Source organism: Pseudorca crassidens, chromosome 8, assembly GCF_039906515.1.
Source record: "Pseudorca crassidens isolate mPseCra1 chromosome 8, mPseCra1.hap1, whole genome shotgun sequence".
In the NCBI taxonomy this organism is placed as follows: Eukaryota; Metazoa; Chordata; class Mammalia; order Artiodactyla; family Delphinidae; genus Pseudorca; species Pseudorca crassidens.
In genome coordinates this window covers 73,728,566-73,746,641 of record NC_090303.1, presented here as the reverse complement: position 1 = coordinate 73,746,641, position 18,076 = coordinate 73,728,566, and the positions used below count along the sequence as shown (strand labels likewise).

General features: G+C 35.0%; 1 protein-coding gene across 3 annotated transcripts in view; it reads left to right on the top strand.

The window, feature by feature from the left end:
- TFEC (transcription factor EC) overlaps nucleotides 1-18,076 on the top strand; it is a 155,931-nt gene that overhangs the window by 122,154 nt on the left and 15,701 nt on the right. For all 3 annotated transcript variants that reach the window (XM_067746793.1, XM_067746794.1, XM_067746792.1), the window contains one exon: nucleotides 16,345-16,459. In XM_067746793.1, coding sequence (XP_067602894.1) covers nucleotides 16,345-16,459 — 115 coding nt within the window. The remainder of the gene's footprint in view (nucleotides 1-16,344; nucleotides 16,460-18,076) is intronic.

Below are 18,076 nucleotides of genomic sequence, written 5' to 3'. Positions count from 1 at the left end.
GACCACTGCATATAGGCTTAATTAAAAATCATGTTCTAACTTCTGTTGGTGGAAAGCTTGGAAGCTGCTAAGGGTCCACTTGTGGTGGTCCTTCACATTTCCCCAGATTGAATGGAATAGTTCAAGGTTTTCACAGATCAATTTAGCCCAGGTATTTCTGACCCAGAAATGAATATTGAGTGATTAGTGACTAGACTCAGAATAATTAAGCAGAAGTTACCTCTCAATTTCTATTTGACCAAGAGAACTAGGCAACTGTCAATTCGTTCTTACTGCAACAATTTTGTAAATTGGACTGAAAAGACCCAAAGTGCAAGAAACATTCAGTGAAATCAGCTGTGTTTTCATCAACACCTTAACCTCTCAGTTTCTCAGTCTCCTTGGTGTCAGTGGTATTTTTCTCCTTCCTATCCAGCGATCCCTTCACATGATGATATCTTAGATCTTGTTATTATGTATTTCTCTATCCTATAACATTTTTATTTCATACTTTTTGACCATTACATTCTGTTTTTCAGTGCACCTACTCTAATGTTCTTACTTCACCATTGCTCAAGCTTGTGGAGACTCCAAATCAATTGACTCTACCACTGTTTTTCTCAATAGCTATTATTTCTCACTCATGACATCTTTTTTGATATAGAATATGTTTATTATACATAATCTAGGTATATTGAGTATAAAATAACTATCAGTGCAAATAATTACACACACACATTATTAGGGTTAAGCGTCAGGTTAGGGTTTTTGTGTCTCAAAGGCTTGTGTTGTGCAACTTCTCAGTCTGTTTTCCAGATGATCGCCATTCTCAGATACAACATTTGCAAATCAGTGTTTTCTCACATTCGGTCCACTGCCTCTTTCGTCATGCATACGCTTGCCTGTGCTGTTGAAAACCTTTTCAGTCACCTGGAGCCCCAACTGGGTTTATTGTGCTTCTCTTTCCACAAACATGGTTCCAAGACTGAGGTCCAAGAACGCAGTACCTATGGGTTTCTTCTAGGCCTCGCCTGGCTTCAGGTTTTACGTTGCAGTAGTCGATTTGGTGTGAGTTTCTTGTTGTAGGTGGCATTGTGATGCTTGTGCATGGAGCGGTCCTGTTTCCCCAACACCATTCATTGCACAGGCTATCATATCCCCACGGGACCTTCTCACCTCCTTTGTCAGAGACGAATAGACACATAAGCGTGGCTTTCTTTCTGGCCTCTCCTTTCTCCTCCATGGATCTATGTGGATGTCTTGTGTGCCTATACCATGATGTCTTGATGATGGCAGGTTGGCAGGCTAGTTGGAAATCAGGCAGTGTGGGAAGTCCGAAGTCTGTGCTTCTGTCTGAAGAGCGTATTGCCACTCTCTAGGTTCTTTTGTGTTTCCAGACGCATTTTGGAATTCTTGGTTGTACTTGTCTGAGAAAATCTGTGGGTATTTTGAGAGGAATGGCATTGCATCTCTGGATTGCCTTGGGGGTGTGGAATCATTTCCACAAGACGGACTTTGGCGATCCATGAGCACCACCTATCTTTCCATGTTTTGTGTGTATCATTTTCATTTTCTTTCATTGGTATGTCTCTCATCCAGTTTTCTGAGTTACGGGTCTTGTAGGTCATGGGTTAGACGGACTCCTAGGTATTTTTTTTGTGTTGTTGCCGTCATTGTCCACAGGGTTCTCTTCTTCCTTCCTCATTCAGATAGTTTGTTGTGAGTGTACAGAAAGCAACCGATTTCTGTAGTGTCGATGAAGTTTCTACCCTGCAATCAAACTGAGTTTCCTGACGAGTTTTGTTCTGTTTTGTTCTGTTTTCTTTTGGGGGAAGAGGGGGTCACCTTCAGCATTCTCTGTGCAGAGAATCAGGTCCATTGGACTCTTTCCTCTGCAGTTGGATACCTCTTCTTTCTTTTTTCCATGCCATTAATATGGTGAGGATTTCCTCCACCTTGGAAGATGAAAGCGGCCAGTGTATGCAATAACTGGCCCCCTTCTCCTTCCTCCGTCTCTATCTCTCTGAGACCTCCAGGAAGGGCAGGACAAGGCCAGGGCTGCATAGAGCTCAGCTTGGTGAGCTGGATCGCTGTTCGTCTGCCCCTCCATCCAGGGCGTAATTTGCTCTACCATCTGTGGCCGGGGGTGTGGTCGTGCGGGGTTGGGGGTCCCGTCAGCCTTTTCCCTCTTTGAACCAATCTTTTCTTCGTTATGTGTTGGCAAACTGCAGTCCACCAGACGGGTTGTCTGAGGCCAGCCTTTGGTTCGGGCCGAACACCAGCCTCTGTGGGTCACCCTGTGGTGCCCAGCATACAGCCCCACCCTGCTCACCTTTGTACTCCAACTGGCTGTACTCTGGGTCCTCCAGCTGACACTGGGGGAAGCGTGGCATGGTGCTCCAGGTCAGTGCCAGATGTGCTGTGCTCTTTTCAAAGCCGGGATTGGGTCCCGTGGACCTCTGGGCCCTGATTCCGGAGAACCCTCCATGGCCACACTCACCCAGAGCCCACGCTGGCCCTCGTAGGCAGTGGGGACGGGGCGGTGGGGTGGGCTGCCCCGGCCCCTCACTCATGACATTTTGACAATTTCTTTCTTAACCTATTCTTGGTCAAGTACTATAACCATTTCTCTTGCGAACACTCTTAGCATATACCCATTTTTCTTCATTTTATTCTCCTAACAAAAGCCCAACCCTGATTAAACTTATTTTTCATCTTACTCCACATCTTCACCTGGGTAGCTGAATGGATAAAATTTTACCACATTGCTCATAGTACTCACCTCCTATACATCACCAAAATTTCATAGGGGCTTTCACTACTACCAGACAATACTACAGCTATTCCTTGGTGAAAATTCTCATTAATTAAGACAACATTATACTTTCTCTTCTCTTCTCAAATCTCCACCATTCCCCATCCATTCTCCATTTTCTAGCTGATTTCTCTTTCACAACATACTTCAGAGAGAAAATATATGCAATCAGGTTAGAACTTACTTGTTAGCTTTGCATCACAAATTCTATAAGACCACCTGCATCTGTTTTGATTTTCTCTGCCATCCCTTCTGTTAGAATAGAATTGTCCCAGCTCATAATCTGAAGCCAGCCCAACTACTTGTGTCCTAGATCTCACAAATTCTTACCTTCTCAAGCACTCTCCCTCTCTAAATAGCAGCTCCTCCTATATCATCAGTCTATTCTGATGTATTGAATTATAAATATCAGCATTACACTTGTCTTTACTAAGATTCCCCCCAAATAAAACCAAATCAAACAACTCCCTTTGAATGCAGTTCCTCTCCAGCTACCACATCATTTCCTGACTCCCTACCCCTCAGAACTCTCTCTGCTTCCATTTCCTTACCTCCCATTCTCTACTCTCCAATACAGCTGTTGCCCTTACAATTCTAAAAGAGCTCTTAAAACCAACCAGTACCGAAGCCAATAGTAAATTCTCCATTCTCACCAGCCTTGGTTTCTCTGTGGCAGTAGCCATGGTTGACCACTCCCTCCTTCTTGAAGTATTATCTGGGATTCTGTAGCGCCATATTTTTTGGCTTTTCACCCACCTTACTGGTTCTTTCTCTTCTAATAGACATCTACATGCTAAAGTGCTCCCAGGCTTAGACTTCAGTCTTCTTTTCTCACATATCTATACATTCTGTTGGTGATCTCAACCCTTCTCCAGCCTAGCTGTCTCCCCTAATGCTAGATGTGTATGTCTTACTGCTACCTTAACATCTTTTGTGCTTCCAACAGACATCTCAAACCTAATCTGACTGAAAAGAAGTTTTTGTCCCCCTCCTTATCCATCTAGAACCAACACCCTCCAAAAAAAGTAATTCTTCTTCTCTCTCTTACTTCCACACAACCACATTTACCAGTATGCCCTCCTACTCTGCATCCCAGATTTCCTGAATCTCACAGCTTATCAGCTCCTCTACTAAAACCCTTTTCCAGGCTATGATCATCTCTCACTTGAACTTCAGAACTAAGCTCTCTGCTACTTCTTTCCCCCGTACGGCTGTTGATCACACAGCAGCCAGAACGATCTTCACATAGCAAAACTCAGATCCTGTTTCTCTGACTGCTGAGCATTCTGTTAACTTCCTGAAATCCTCAGAATATAACCAGGACCCTTGGCCATAGTCAGCACTTCCCTGTAACTTTAGGCTCTGGTCTTGATAGCCTTCTTCCTACTCCTTGAATATGACATGCATATTATCATTTTAGGACCATGGAATTTCCTTTTTTGGGCTTGGAATGATTTTGTCCCAGATCTTTGCATGACTATCTCTTTATGCCTCAGATCTTTAGTCCATATCAACTTGTCAGAGAGGTCTTCCACAATCACCCTATTTGGAACACCCCATCCCACACTTCCTAACTCAATATCTTATTTAATTCCCTGGGACACTTAGGATTAGAGTTACAAAAATTATCTTGTGTTTTATTTTATTTACCTATTTATTGTGTGCTCCCACCCTTAAAATGTGAACTCCTGGAAGCTGGTGATCTTGTCTGTCTTGTTCACTGCTGTGTCCCTAAAGCCTAAAAGAGTGACCTGTTCATTATTTTATTCTCAGTACCCAGCACAAATGTCTAGCACATCATAGGTGCTCAGCAAATACATATGAAATAAATACTTTAAAATTCACACACAATATTTTAAAAAATTGTTCCCATTATACATTACCATTTAGGAAATTTTTTAATGGCTAAAATCGGCAGCAATAAGGATAACAACAATAATAATAGCTACTATGCCTTGGGTACTTGCTATGTGACAAGGATTGTGCAAAACACTTTTCATGAAAATTTAATCACCACAACAAACATATGAGATAGAGACTATTATTATGGATTATCATTTTACAAATGAGGAAAGAGGCTTAGAGAAGTTCAGTAACTCACTCAAGTTCATATAGTTAGTGAATGTCAAGAGAGGGGTTTGAATCCAATCCTGTATGACACCAAATGCACAATCTTACCCACTCTGCTGTGCTAGCAGCCTCAGAAGGAAGCCATTTCATAGAATTGTAGAATCTTAGAATCTGAAGGGACCTTAGCCTGATCCGATCCTCTGTCACATTCCAGCCAAAGGATTGTTTAGCCTCTGAGTTTAAATCTGTCTCCCTATAATTTCTACCCTTTAGTCTTAGTTTCACCTCTCCCTTTCAGAGATGTGGTTGTGCACAGTAACTCACTTCTTTTATCATAGATGGGTATTTTTCAATCAAGTGTCTGTAAATGCTGGTGGCGTTTGACAATCTCAGTATACTGTTATAGTTCAAGACTATTTCAGAGACAAGGACTGAGTAAATATTAACAACCCCCTGTGCTTGATTGGAACTTGAAAGGACTACAGAACACCAACAAGCAAGCTTTTGTCAATCACAATCTAGAGCAGATTAGACTTAAAGTCCAAGGAAGAACCAAAGTTCACCTTAGAAGTTTCTGCACAGCTCTCCCAGTTATTGCTTGCAAGTGTAAGGAAAAGAAAATGATGAAGGAGAAAGAGAAAACCATTGCTATTGTGAAGGTTATAGACACTTCAAAGTTAAAACTGGTGAGCAAGTGCATTTTGGAATTCTTTCAATGTTTGGAGATGAAACCACCTTAAATACTGAATTTAAACTTTATAAACTAATAGTCAATAAAATAAGGTATGTAGAAGTTGAGCATTGAAAAGTGTAACATATAGTCTGCTGTACTGACAAGCTTATTTACTTAGAAGATAGTTTTTAATGCTTTGGCTACAGTAAAAATATTTTTATAGTCTATTTAGTTAAACAATTGTTAAAAATAATGTTATATTGTGACCTTTTTATCAAAAAGTGGAGGTTCTACTAATTATTTGTTGCAGCGTTTACATTTGGTACTAAACAGATTATATATATATAAAGTGTATGATGCAAAAGCATTTATTATGTTACCATTCTCTGTTTTGTATTTTATCTTTTCTATTTGCTTTATGAACCAGCTGGTCAAGGACAGGAATCTCCCACTCCCGCCCAAAAGATTATTTTTATTCACTCATAATAGAACGAAAAAAAAAATAACTCAGTGGGATTTCTCTTTTCAATGTTTATCATTCAAACCTCATAGCCCTGCTTCAGCAAATAAAATAAAGTTAGGGGGAGATCAATTGTACATGTCCTAAAACTGGAAAAATCTAGTTTACTATGTTTAAAGGTAAACTAGAGGAAAGAATAAATACACAAAAGGAAAGAAAATATTCTCTTAAATGCCAGTTTTTATGTATGCTTACATTGTGTGATATATGCTCTCCTACAGTGTTCACTCTTTATTCCTGAAGTTTATCTTCTTTCTATGCCTACAATTATTCTATCTAACAGTATCAAGCTCAATTTTGCCATTTTGCATTCACAGTAAATGTCTTCAGAGAAAAGCAAAATAGAGGGTCCAAACAACTCAAAATCCCCTCACTTTCCCATGAAACTCACACTAAATATTTGATATAGATATAGATATATAGATATCACACATACACATCTATGTATGAGTTTAGAAGTTTTTCTTCTTTTAGTCTCTATACTGAAAAATTGTCTGGAAATATATGTATATATATATATATGATTTTATTTCTTTTTTTGTATTTATAATGAGATTATCTGGGGGATAGGGACATCACACACACACCACACACACCCATATGTAATATACATATATGCATATTATATGTATGTATGCATATACACAAATGCACATGTATGTATCTCCAGGAAATTCTCAGGGTTTTACATAATCAGTTTTCAGAAACATGATGAGTGTTCCTGGGTACTATAGTACCCTCTCTCTTGCTGAGTGAATATAAATGAAGAGGGGTAAAACAATAAAAATGAATTAAATTATTGAATTTGTGGTCAAGTTTCCTCATACTATAGCATTTTGGTGAAGAAAAAAATTAAGCCAGGTTGCCGTAGGGAGAGTGTTGGAGATGTTTGGACCTTAAGTTGAGCCTTAGAGAGTAGGTTGTAGTTTGATACTTAAAGAAAGCGTGAGGACATTTGAGGTGCAGAAAATAGTAGTGGGAAAGAATAAAACTGAGAAAAATATTCTCCAATGGCCTCCAACTTTTTTGAGTTTTCAAAACACTTCTTACCATTAAAAGTGTTAAGGCAAGAGCCCTTCCACAATGGGATAGGTAGTAAAGAATCCAGCCTCTGTGTTAGACGGACCTAGGTTTTAATCTCAAGTCTTTTATTTATTACAACTGTATGATCTTGAGATAAGTACTTAATTTTTCAGAGTTTTAATTATTTATATTTAAAATGGGAACTATGAGACTTCACTCACAAAGTTATTATAAAGATTACCTGAGAAGCTGTTTTTTGTTATTACTATGAAACATGCTTATCTGAATATCTGGTGTATAATAAATACTCAACTATCTATAATGTTGCATATATATATTATGATATTGCTTGTATTTTATTATCATTTAAAAATTCTCCATATGTGGATTCATAGGTTCCGTTTGGCAACATTCTATCTTCTTGCCTCTTCCCTCCCACTGGAGTAGGAGATCTATTTTTACAAGCTGTGACATAGTCTACATATATGTATGTGGTGATGAGAAACCTTTCAGAACTTGAGCGTAGTGGGAAATAATGTTGACCAGATAATGTGGGGCCATTTAATGAGATTTTGAAAGCTGGACACAAGGATTTGAACTTAATATATGAGTTAAAGGGGAGAGGTTTAAATTTTAGGTTTTTGAGCTGGGAGAGATCAGAAGAAAGTTGTATTTTTTAAAACATGAGTTGGTTTGAGAGGAGCAGTTGGAAACTAACTGAGAGGGATGGAGGGCTACTGGAGGGAGGGACATATCTTAGGCTGAAGGCCCTGAGGATCTTGAGATACGAGGATAGGGAAGACAATTTAAACTGACTAATGATTTAAAAGAAAAAAATGTCATAACTGGGTAATAGATTGGACCTAGTACATGGAGAGGGAAGAGGGCAAAACAGAAAAAACATATGTGGAATTTAGGTCAGATCATTTATGCTGCCCTTTACTGTATTTGGCCTGAGAGTAAATGGTTGTATGAATATTTGTACAATAATTTTGGACACAGATTTCATTTTCTCATAGGGAAACACTGATTTTAAACACTGGCAAAGCTATATTTTTCTATTATTGAAAGTTATTGTCCTCTCACAAACTAAGAATTTTATAATAAATGGGATTGAATTTTATCAGATACTTTTTAAAAATCTATTGAGATGACCATAGAGTTTTTTTTTCTTTTTTAACGTCATAAAATATATTTATGGGAAATCCAACTTGATTATGGTAAGTTACCTTGTTTATATTCTCTTGAATTAAAATTACTAATAATATTTTGCTTAAGATTTATAGAATGAATGAAATGGGTCTATAATATTTGTTTCTAATAATGTTTTCATATGGTTTCAGTCTCAATGAATTGGAACATATTTTCTGTTGTCTCTATTGTCTGGAAATGCTTGTACAAAATTGAGATGGTATGTTTCTTGAAAATGTGACAGTTTTGCCCATAAAACTGTCTAGTCCAGATATTTTCTTGTGTAATATGTTTAAAGCTTGTTTTGATTTCTTCAGTACTCATATGACTATTCAAGACTATTAATTACTTGTGTAGTAAGTTCTACCAAATAATACTTTTCTAGAAGTTTATGTATTTTTCCTAAGCATTCACAGTCATTGGAAAATTATTATAGGTATTCTCTGTTATTATAGGTATTATAGGTATTATAGGTATTCTCTGTTATTATCTTTTTTATTGTGGTAAAACATGTATAACATAAAATTTGCTATTATAAACATTTTAAAGTGTACAATTCAGTGGCATAACATAGATTCACATTGTTGTGCAACCATTACTGCTATACATTCCCAGAGCTTTTTCATTCTTCCAAACAGAAACCCTGAACCCATTAAACAATAACTTCCCATTTTCCCTTACCTCCAGCCCTTAGTAACCTCTATTCTCCTTTCTTCCTGCATAAATTTGACTATTCTAGGTACCTCATGTGAGTGGAATCATACAATATTTGTCCTTTTCTATTGGCTTATTTCACTTAGCATAATGTTTTCAAGACTCATACATGTTGTAACATGTATCCGTACTTCATTACCTTTTATGGCTGAATAATATCCCATTATGTATATACCACGTTTTACTTATCCATTCATCTATTGATGGGCATTTGGATTGTTTCTACCCTTTGGCTCTTTAATGCTTCTATGGACATTGGTGCAAATATCTGTTTGAGTATCTGCTTTCAACTCTTACTGGTATATACCTAGAGGTGAGAAATTGTTGGTCATATGCTAATTTTATGTTTAACTTTTGAAGAACTGTCATACTGTTTTCCACAGTGGCTGCATCATTTCACATTCTCAGTGGCAATGAACAAGGGTAATATTTTTTCCATAGCCTCACCAACATGTTTTCCTTTCTTTTTTTTTTTTTTTTTTTTTTTTTTTTTGCGGTACGCGGGCCTCTCACTATTGTGGCCTCTCCCTTTGCGGAGCAAAGGCTCCGGACGCGCAGGCTCAGCGGCCATGGCTCACGGGCCTAGCTCTCCGCGGCATGTGGGATCTTCCCAGACCAGGGCATGAACCCATGTCCCCTGCATCGGCAGGCAGACTCTCAACCACTGTGCCACCAGGAAAGTCCTCCTTTCTTTTAATAATAGTCATCTTAATGAGTGTGAAGTTGTAAAACATTGTGGTATTGATTTATATTTCCCTAATGACTAATGATGTTGAGTATCTTTCAATGTCCTTATTGGTCATTTGTGTATCTTTTTCAGAGAAACGTCTATTCAAGTTCTTTGCTCATTTTTTAAATTGGATTGCTTTTGTTGTTGTTTTTGTGAGTCATATGAGTTTATTTTATGTAGTCTAGATATTAATCTCTGAACAGATATGTGATTTGCAAGTAATTTCTCCCATTTTGTGAGTTGTCCTTTCACTCACTTGATAGTGTCCTTCGATGTACAAAAGTTTTAGATTTTGATGAAGTCCAATTTATCTGTTTTGGTTGTTGTTGTTGCCTGTAATTTTGCTATCATATCTAAAAAATCATCACCAAACCCAGTATCATGAAGATTTTCCCTCATCTTTTCTTCTAGGAGTGTTATAGCCTTAACTCTTATGTTTAAGTCGTTGATCCATTTAGAGAAATTTTTGTTTATGGTGTGAGAATCCAACCTCACCTTCTGCATGTGGCTATCCAGTTTCTCAAGATTGTTTGTTGAAAAAACTGTCTTGGTCTTGGCACTCTTGTCAAAACTCATTTGACCATATATTTGAGGACTAATTTCTGGGCTCTCTATTCCACTCTCTATGTCTGTCTTCATGTCAGTACCACACTGTTTTGATTATTGTTGCTTTGTAGTGAGCTTTGAAATATGGAAATTTGAGTCCTCCAACTTCGTTCTCTTTGAAGATTGTTTTTGCTATTCAGGGTCCTTTGAGATTCCATATGAGTTTTAATATGGGTTTTTCTATTTCTGCAAAAACCACTGTTAGGATTTTAATAGGGTTTGGATCGCATCTGTAGATTGCTCTGGGTAGAACTGTCATCTTAACAATATTAAGTCTTCTCATCAAAAAACATGGGATATCTTTCCATTTATTTATATCTTCTTTAATTTCTTTAAGCAATGTTTTTTTAGTTTTCAGTGTCTAAGTCTTTTCCTCCTTGGGTAAATTTATTACCAAATATTTTATTCTTTTTGATGTTATTGTGAATGGAATTGACTTAATATCCTTTTCAGATTGTTCTTTGTTAGTGTGTAAAGATGCAACATATTTTGCATGTTGATTTTGTATCCTGCAACTTTGAATTTAGTTATTAGCTTTCATACTTGTGTGTGTGTGTGTGTGTGTGTGTGTAGCCTCATGATTTTCTAAATATAGGATCATATCATCTGTGAACAATATCATTTTACTTACTCTTTTCCAATTTGGATGACTTTCTTTTCCATGCCTAATTGCTCTGGCTAGGACTTCCAACACTATGTTAAAAAGAAGTGGCGAAAGAAAGTGGGTGGTGTCCCAGTCTTGTTTGTTCCTGATTCTTGAGGAAAAAAACTTATAAATCTCAACTTGTACTGTGGTTATATCCTCCTTTCATTTAAGATATCATTTGTTTAGTCTTCATTCTTTTTAATCAGTCTTGTAAGAGGCATGTCAAGTTTGTTAATTGAAAAAACAAAACAAAACTTGTCTTTTGCATTGTTTTGTTTTTCACTGATTTATGATCTTATATTACTATCTATTTTACTTGCTTTGGGTTTATTTGGTTATTCTAACTTCTTGAGAAATTTACTTAGTTTATCAAATTTCAAATTTTTATCTATTTTTCTCATATTTAAGGGCATAAATTTCCTTCAAAGCATTATTTTGCCATATTCCAGAAGTTTCTTTATGTGTGTTTTCAGTATCTTTCATTTATTTTTAAATTACAGTATGATTTGGTCTTTACTCTTGAGTCACTTAAGAATTTCTAAATATATAGGAAATCAAGGACTCTATGAAATGTTTGAAATTTTTTTGGGGGGAGGAGTTGGTTTTAGTATTTTTTCTGAGTACGTGATCAATATTTATGTACGTTCCATACGTACTTGGAAAACTGTGTGTCCTCTAATTTGTAGATGTAGAACTATATATATGTATTAGGCCAAGACTTTACTTTTATTGTTCACATCTAGAACATTACTGATTATTTTTGTCTACTTGATTTTTCAAAAAACAGGGAGAAATGTGTTGAAATCTCCCAATATGTTGATGGATTTATTAATTTCTCCTTGTAGTTACAAACATTTTGTTTCATATTTTGAGGTTATTCTATTAGGTACAATCCTGCTCATAATTGCTGTGCCTTTTTGGAGAATTGAATTCTTTATTATTAGATAGTGACTCTCTCTAGCCCTAATTTTTCTAATTTTAAAGCCTATTTTCCTCTGATATCAATGTAGTTCACTGGTTTCCTATGGTTATAATTTGCTGGACATATCTTTTCTCATCTTTTAACTTTCAATCTTTTGTGTCCTTTTGCAATGTAGTGGTGTCTCTTGTAAGCTACATAGATCTAAATACTGTCTTTTTAACCAAACTGTCAACCTTTTAGCTGAGGAGTTTGACCTATTTACATTAATTATTCTTATTGATATATTTTCATCTGTTCCTCTCATCTTATTTTATTATTTAAGTGAGTCCTATATTTTAATATGTTTTTCTTTAGTAATTTTTTTTTAACCACTTTCACATCCATTGGCTTTTTTACTACTCCAATCCAATCATACTGATATTATCTAGACTTTAATACTGAGTCATATGGTTATACATTTCTTTTTTTTTTTTTTTTTTTTTTTTTTTGCGGTACGCGGGCCTCTCACTGTTGTGGCCTCTCCCATTGTGGAGCACAGGCTCCAGACGTGCAGGCTCAGCGGCCATGGCTCACGGGCCCAGCCACTCCGCGGCATGTGGGATCTTCCGAGACCGGGGCACGAACCTGTGTCCCCTGCATCAGCAGGTGGACTCCCAACCACTGCGCCACCAGGGAAGCCCTATACATTTCATTTTATCTTTGATTTTGATTCCCTTCTTCTTTTTTAGACTACAACCACTTTACCAAGATATTTGATTATTTTTTATGACATATTTTATTATATCATATTTACTTCATCCAAAACTGTTTTCAGTGTTAGTCTTTGAGAGAAAATATTCTTAAGCATTTTATACCTCTAAGAATATTTTTCGTCATGACCTCATATGTGGATGATATTTGGGCTGGATATAAAACTCTGTATTTTAAGTCCTTTTCTTTAAACATTTGAAAAATACTGATTCACTTTCTTCTTTCATCCATTTTGCTATTGAAAAATTTTATGTTAATCAGATTCTTGTTCCTTTGAGCATGATCTTCTCTTTTTCTCTTTAGGCTTTTCGATCTTTCTCTTTGTCATTGTATACTCTTAAATTTCACTATAATGTGTCTGGGTGTAGGTTTTTCTTCTTTGATATTCTATAGGCCCTTTGATTTTTAAATCAAAATAAAACAATGATAAAATAAGATGAGATAAAATAAAAGACTTTTTGGTCTTTTATTTAGTGTTAATTCTAGGAAATGCATCTCCATTATTTCTTAAAATTTTTTCTTCCTTCCAGTTTTATTTATTCTTTTTCTCTGAGAGTCCTAATACCTGTCTGTATTTTAGTTCTAATAATTCTATCCTACATACTAATTAGATTTTCTTGGTTCTTTTCATTACCCTCCTGAGAGATTACTTTAATTTGGTAATTCCTTTATATTTATGCTGTTTCTCCATAGTTTTATTTTGTTCAAGTATTATATTTTCATGGCTCCTATTTCTGCTTCATCACTTCAGCCATTTTATGCTTTCTTGTTATTATTTTATATTATAAATTATTACAAGTTATTTTATATTATAAAGATATTACAAATATCTTTGTTTCTTTTAGAATGTACACTAGGTCAATTTTAAAAACTTGGTTTCATGTGATCTTTTACTTTTTATTTCTAAAATTTTTGCTTTTGATGTTATTTCTAACACTCCATATTGTTTAACTTTTAAAATAGTCATTTTCCTCTAACGTTTTGATATATTGACCTGTGAGCTAATTTTCTTTAGGGAATATTGGCTACTCTGAAAGGTAGCATATGTGTGGAAAGGCCAGTGCTCAGTCCACTTAAGTCTCTATGATCTTAGTAATGAGATGTGACTAAAATCTAGGGTAGAGAATCTTGGACATCAGGAACCACTGCCAATCACTTCTCACTTCAAAGCAACTTCTTAGATCAGGAGTTCACTTTTTTCTACTGGAAAGAAGAATTGTCTTGAGGAGTATGTTTTTTACCTTGTTGAAAATATTTTATAATTAATTCTTTATTAGATGTCTTTAAAATTTGTGAGTTTATTTCTAATAATCATATTTCCCATTGTTATGTCAATGATTTTGCTTTTCTGAAAAAGTAACCTGTGTTTTAATCAGAATAATAAATGCTTCTTCATAAAATATCTATCAAGTTGCCTACTACTCTATAAAATAAAGCTAAGACTTAGACCTTAATACCTAAGTAACTTATACCTTTAAAAAAAGTAATTATAATTTTGCTTTGTAAGCCTTTTCCAATGTCTATGTAATCTTTAAATTTTCACTAACACTGTACCCTTATATCTTTTAATGGAGAAAAGGCTCTTTAGATTATGTGAGATGTATTACATACTTTGAAATTGAAACCAATTGTTTAATGATATTCAAAAAGTGATTAGCTATTTACATGAAATAGAGTAGTACCTACAGCATAAAATTAAATAGGATATTAATCATTGTGCTTCAGGGCATAAATTGACAATAACCAAGGTCAGGAGAGGATGTAATATACCCACAGTTAAGCAGGATTAGATTCATTTTCAGAATTCCAGACCCATTTCTAAGGAAAAATGCATTGGGTACAGTCTGATGAGGTAATATGGACCCAGTGAGATGCTATAGTTAGGAATCTATCACTTTATTGTTGCAGTGTATACGTAATATGGCTCCTTTTCTTCTCAAACATTTCTGCTATTTGCCACTGCTGCATTGAAATCCATCAGAATTCAAACTCTTCAGAGAAAAGTGCCCTTTTCCTAGTTCTTTCCCCCTTCCTTCTCCCTCACTCCCTGTCTTTTTGTTCAGCATGTCCATTATGTTTCTCAAAGGCACAGTGGAAATGAACAATTCAGGTTGGTGATGCCCCAGCTTATAACCAACAGGGTTTTCAAAAAAAGATTTTGGAAACTTTTAAATTTTACCAATATAACTAAATGACTCACATGTTAGGGAAATATCTGCCTTTAGGATTTCTTCCTAATTGTGTTGTACTGATACTAATACTCATCATCTATCCAATTTGGTCAACTTTGTCCCTGTCCCTACTTTTCAGTTGAGGAAATTGAGAGGGAATAAATATCCCACTTAAGGCGCTCCTTTCTAAGGTCCCAGAAGCAAAAATACATTTTAAAACAATGAATTTATATAAAATAAAGATGAGGAGTCCAAATAGAGTAAATAATGAGAAGAACCAATATATGAAAACATACATCAGAATACCATATGCAATCTATAATGTCCTTATTGATATGCACATACACTTAAATATTAGCCTGATTTCCACTGTATTTTCAATGATTTTTTTCCCTCAGAAATATACAATATTATTATATAGTTTAATAGATTATTATGTCAGAAACTAATTTTGGTCTTTCTTCACATTTATTTTCAGTCTGATTTTATAAGTATTAAAAAATTTCCCTCAGTTTGAACTGGAGTTTTACAAAAAGTGGGAATAAGATGTTAGAGTCTCCGTAATAATCTGGTTATAGCTTTGCTTGGTTACTTGTATTATTTTTAGTTCTTTAGGAAATTAAAAAGATACTGCTTATTCAGCTCTTGGTTGACTTCCCAGAAATGAAATAAAGATACTTAGAATGGAAATATTTTAAACATTCAAATCATATATTTTAAATGTAGCTTGTTCTGGAATAATGAATATTAACTTGAGTTACAAATATTATTTAAATTTTTTTCTTGGGAGATCAAATCAATAAGCACATTTTAACTAACAAATTGGTACGATTTTAAATTGTGTATAAAGTATCTTAGCTTTCTGAAAAATTGTTCCCAAGAAGCACTTTAAGAATTGCAGTGTTGCTATAATTAGACATACCCTATATCCACTAGAGGTAAAAGCAGTTTTAGACTACTTTTGGTTACCAGCTAGGATATTTATAATAATCTAGAACATTAGGTGTACATTGAGAAAAGTATGCCTTCCAGGAAGGAAAGAAAGTTTTTCACTTAATTAACAGTGTAGAACACCTCTTGACTGTGAGTTGCTGGTAGCACTGATGGTATTAAGAAGGCTTCCAAAATGTTCAACCATTATACCTAATTTATGATATGCAATGAACTTTCCAGCTTTGCTAATATGTATATTGATTTTTGTCAAAAATGATATTTTCAATCTTTTTCATTTATAACCAGGTAATGTGCTGGATCAAATTCCCATAACTTTGTAAATATTAATCAAAATTTTTCTTCGTGAGTGAACTAATTTCTCCTTTTGCTTAAATACAAATAGCTTTTTTCAACATAACTTATCCATAAGCATGCCACAATGATTTTACAAAGTTAAGGCATACTCACTTTTGTTTAAAATTAAAATGCTATATATTACAAATTACTATTAATAAAGTGGTAAATTTAAAATGAACATCTAAATACTTTGTCAATATCCAACGAAGATTTGATTGATCTTTTCTTCCTTTTTCCTCTAAAGCTTTCTGGAAGTATTTTGGATGTGTATAGTGGTGAGCAGGGAATTTCACCAGTTAATATGGGCCTTACAAGTGCTTCTTGTCCAAGTAGTCTACCAATGAAAAGAGAAATTACAGGTAACATTGCTTTTGTAGTTTTATCCTTTTTAAAAATCAACTACATAAGACGTGAGTGACATATATTTCCAAGCTAAAGAGGATTTTAAAAATATTATTAAAATAGTTAGTTAAAATGGAAGACATTTAGAGAGTAAATCTATCTTTTTTTCCTCTATGACAACCAAACAGCAAGTTAGCATAACTTACAGTTCAATTGAATTAATTAATTATTTTAGGAATTGGGTGAATGTACACATAACTTCTATTCATATGTATATGACAGTTTGACTAAGTTCTTCACTTAACATAGGTTCATTTTGATATTGAATAGATGCAATTTATTAACATGATTGCAAAAGAACAGATTAATAGATTAAGGAAAATTAGATTTTCCCCTTTTTAGCTTGTTTTATGGATTTCATGATTCACATTTAATTTTCTCATGTGGGTAAAAAACCCTCAGTTTTCAATAGTAAATCTCAAAATTGTTACAACTCAAAGGAATTATAGGGGCACTGTCAAGTTCCTCCAATATGTTGATGTGGGAATCAAGAGTCAGAGGAGTTATTTTCCCAAAGTCATACAGCTGATTAGAAGCAGAAGTGGATCAAAATAAGGATTTCATGGCTTACCAGACCAGTGTTAGTTTCTCCATAAGAATAAAATAAAACTCAGTCGAAATTTCTATAACAAATTTTTAGTTTGGAGCTCAAACACTGGTCTTTAAATATTTTTATACAGTTAATATAAACATTTTTAATAAATGCAATATATCCATTCTTGGAGTCTAACCAATAACTCAAAAATATCTATGCATTCAAATTATTTAGATTAAAATTAATGAATGTAGCCTTAACTAAATTTAAATAAATGTATTTTAAAACTAGAATAATTCAAAGAACATTGTATTAATTATCTATTGCTATATAACAAATTACTCAAAATTTAACAGCTTGAAATAATAAACATTTATTATCTCATACAATCCCTATGGTTCGGAAATTCCGGGGGTGACCTGTAAAACTGGTTTTGGCTCAGAGTCTCTCATAAGGTTGCAGTCAAGATGTTGGCCAGAGGTACAGACATTTGCCACTTGACGGGCTAGAGGATGCACTCCCAAGGTGGTTCACTCACAGGTCTTCCAAGTCGGTGCTGCTTGTTGGCAAGTGGCCTTGGTTCTTTACCACATTGACCTCTCCACAGGACTGCTGAGGTGTCCACATGACATGACAACTAGCAATTCAAGGGACACCAAAGTGGGAAGCTGAAAATGTCTTTTATGGTGTAGTCTGGGAAGCCACACTAATCATTCCCACAAAATTCTGTTGGTTTCACGGGTCAGCTTTATTCAGTGTGGAAGGGCACTAACAAAGGTGTGAATATCATGAGTGAGAATCATCGTGGGCCATAGTGGAGACTGACTATCACAAATGCTCACAAGTACATAGCACATGAAGTGTCACTTACTGAAAGTATGGAGTTGTCCAATAGGAATATCTGAGAAATGTAGTTAGTTCCAATTCTTGGGATGTAGAAATCATAATTTTTTATAAAAAATTAAGGTTGTAATAATTTTGAATAATCTTAAAATTCTGAGAACAATACTAATAAAAATGATTAAGCAGTTTAATATTT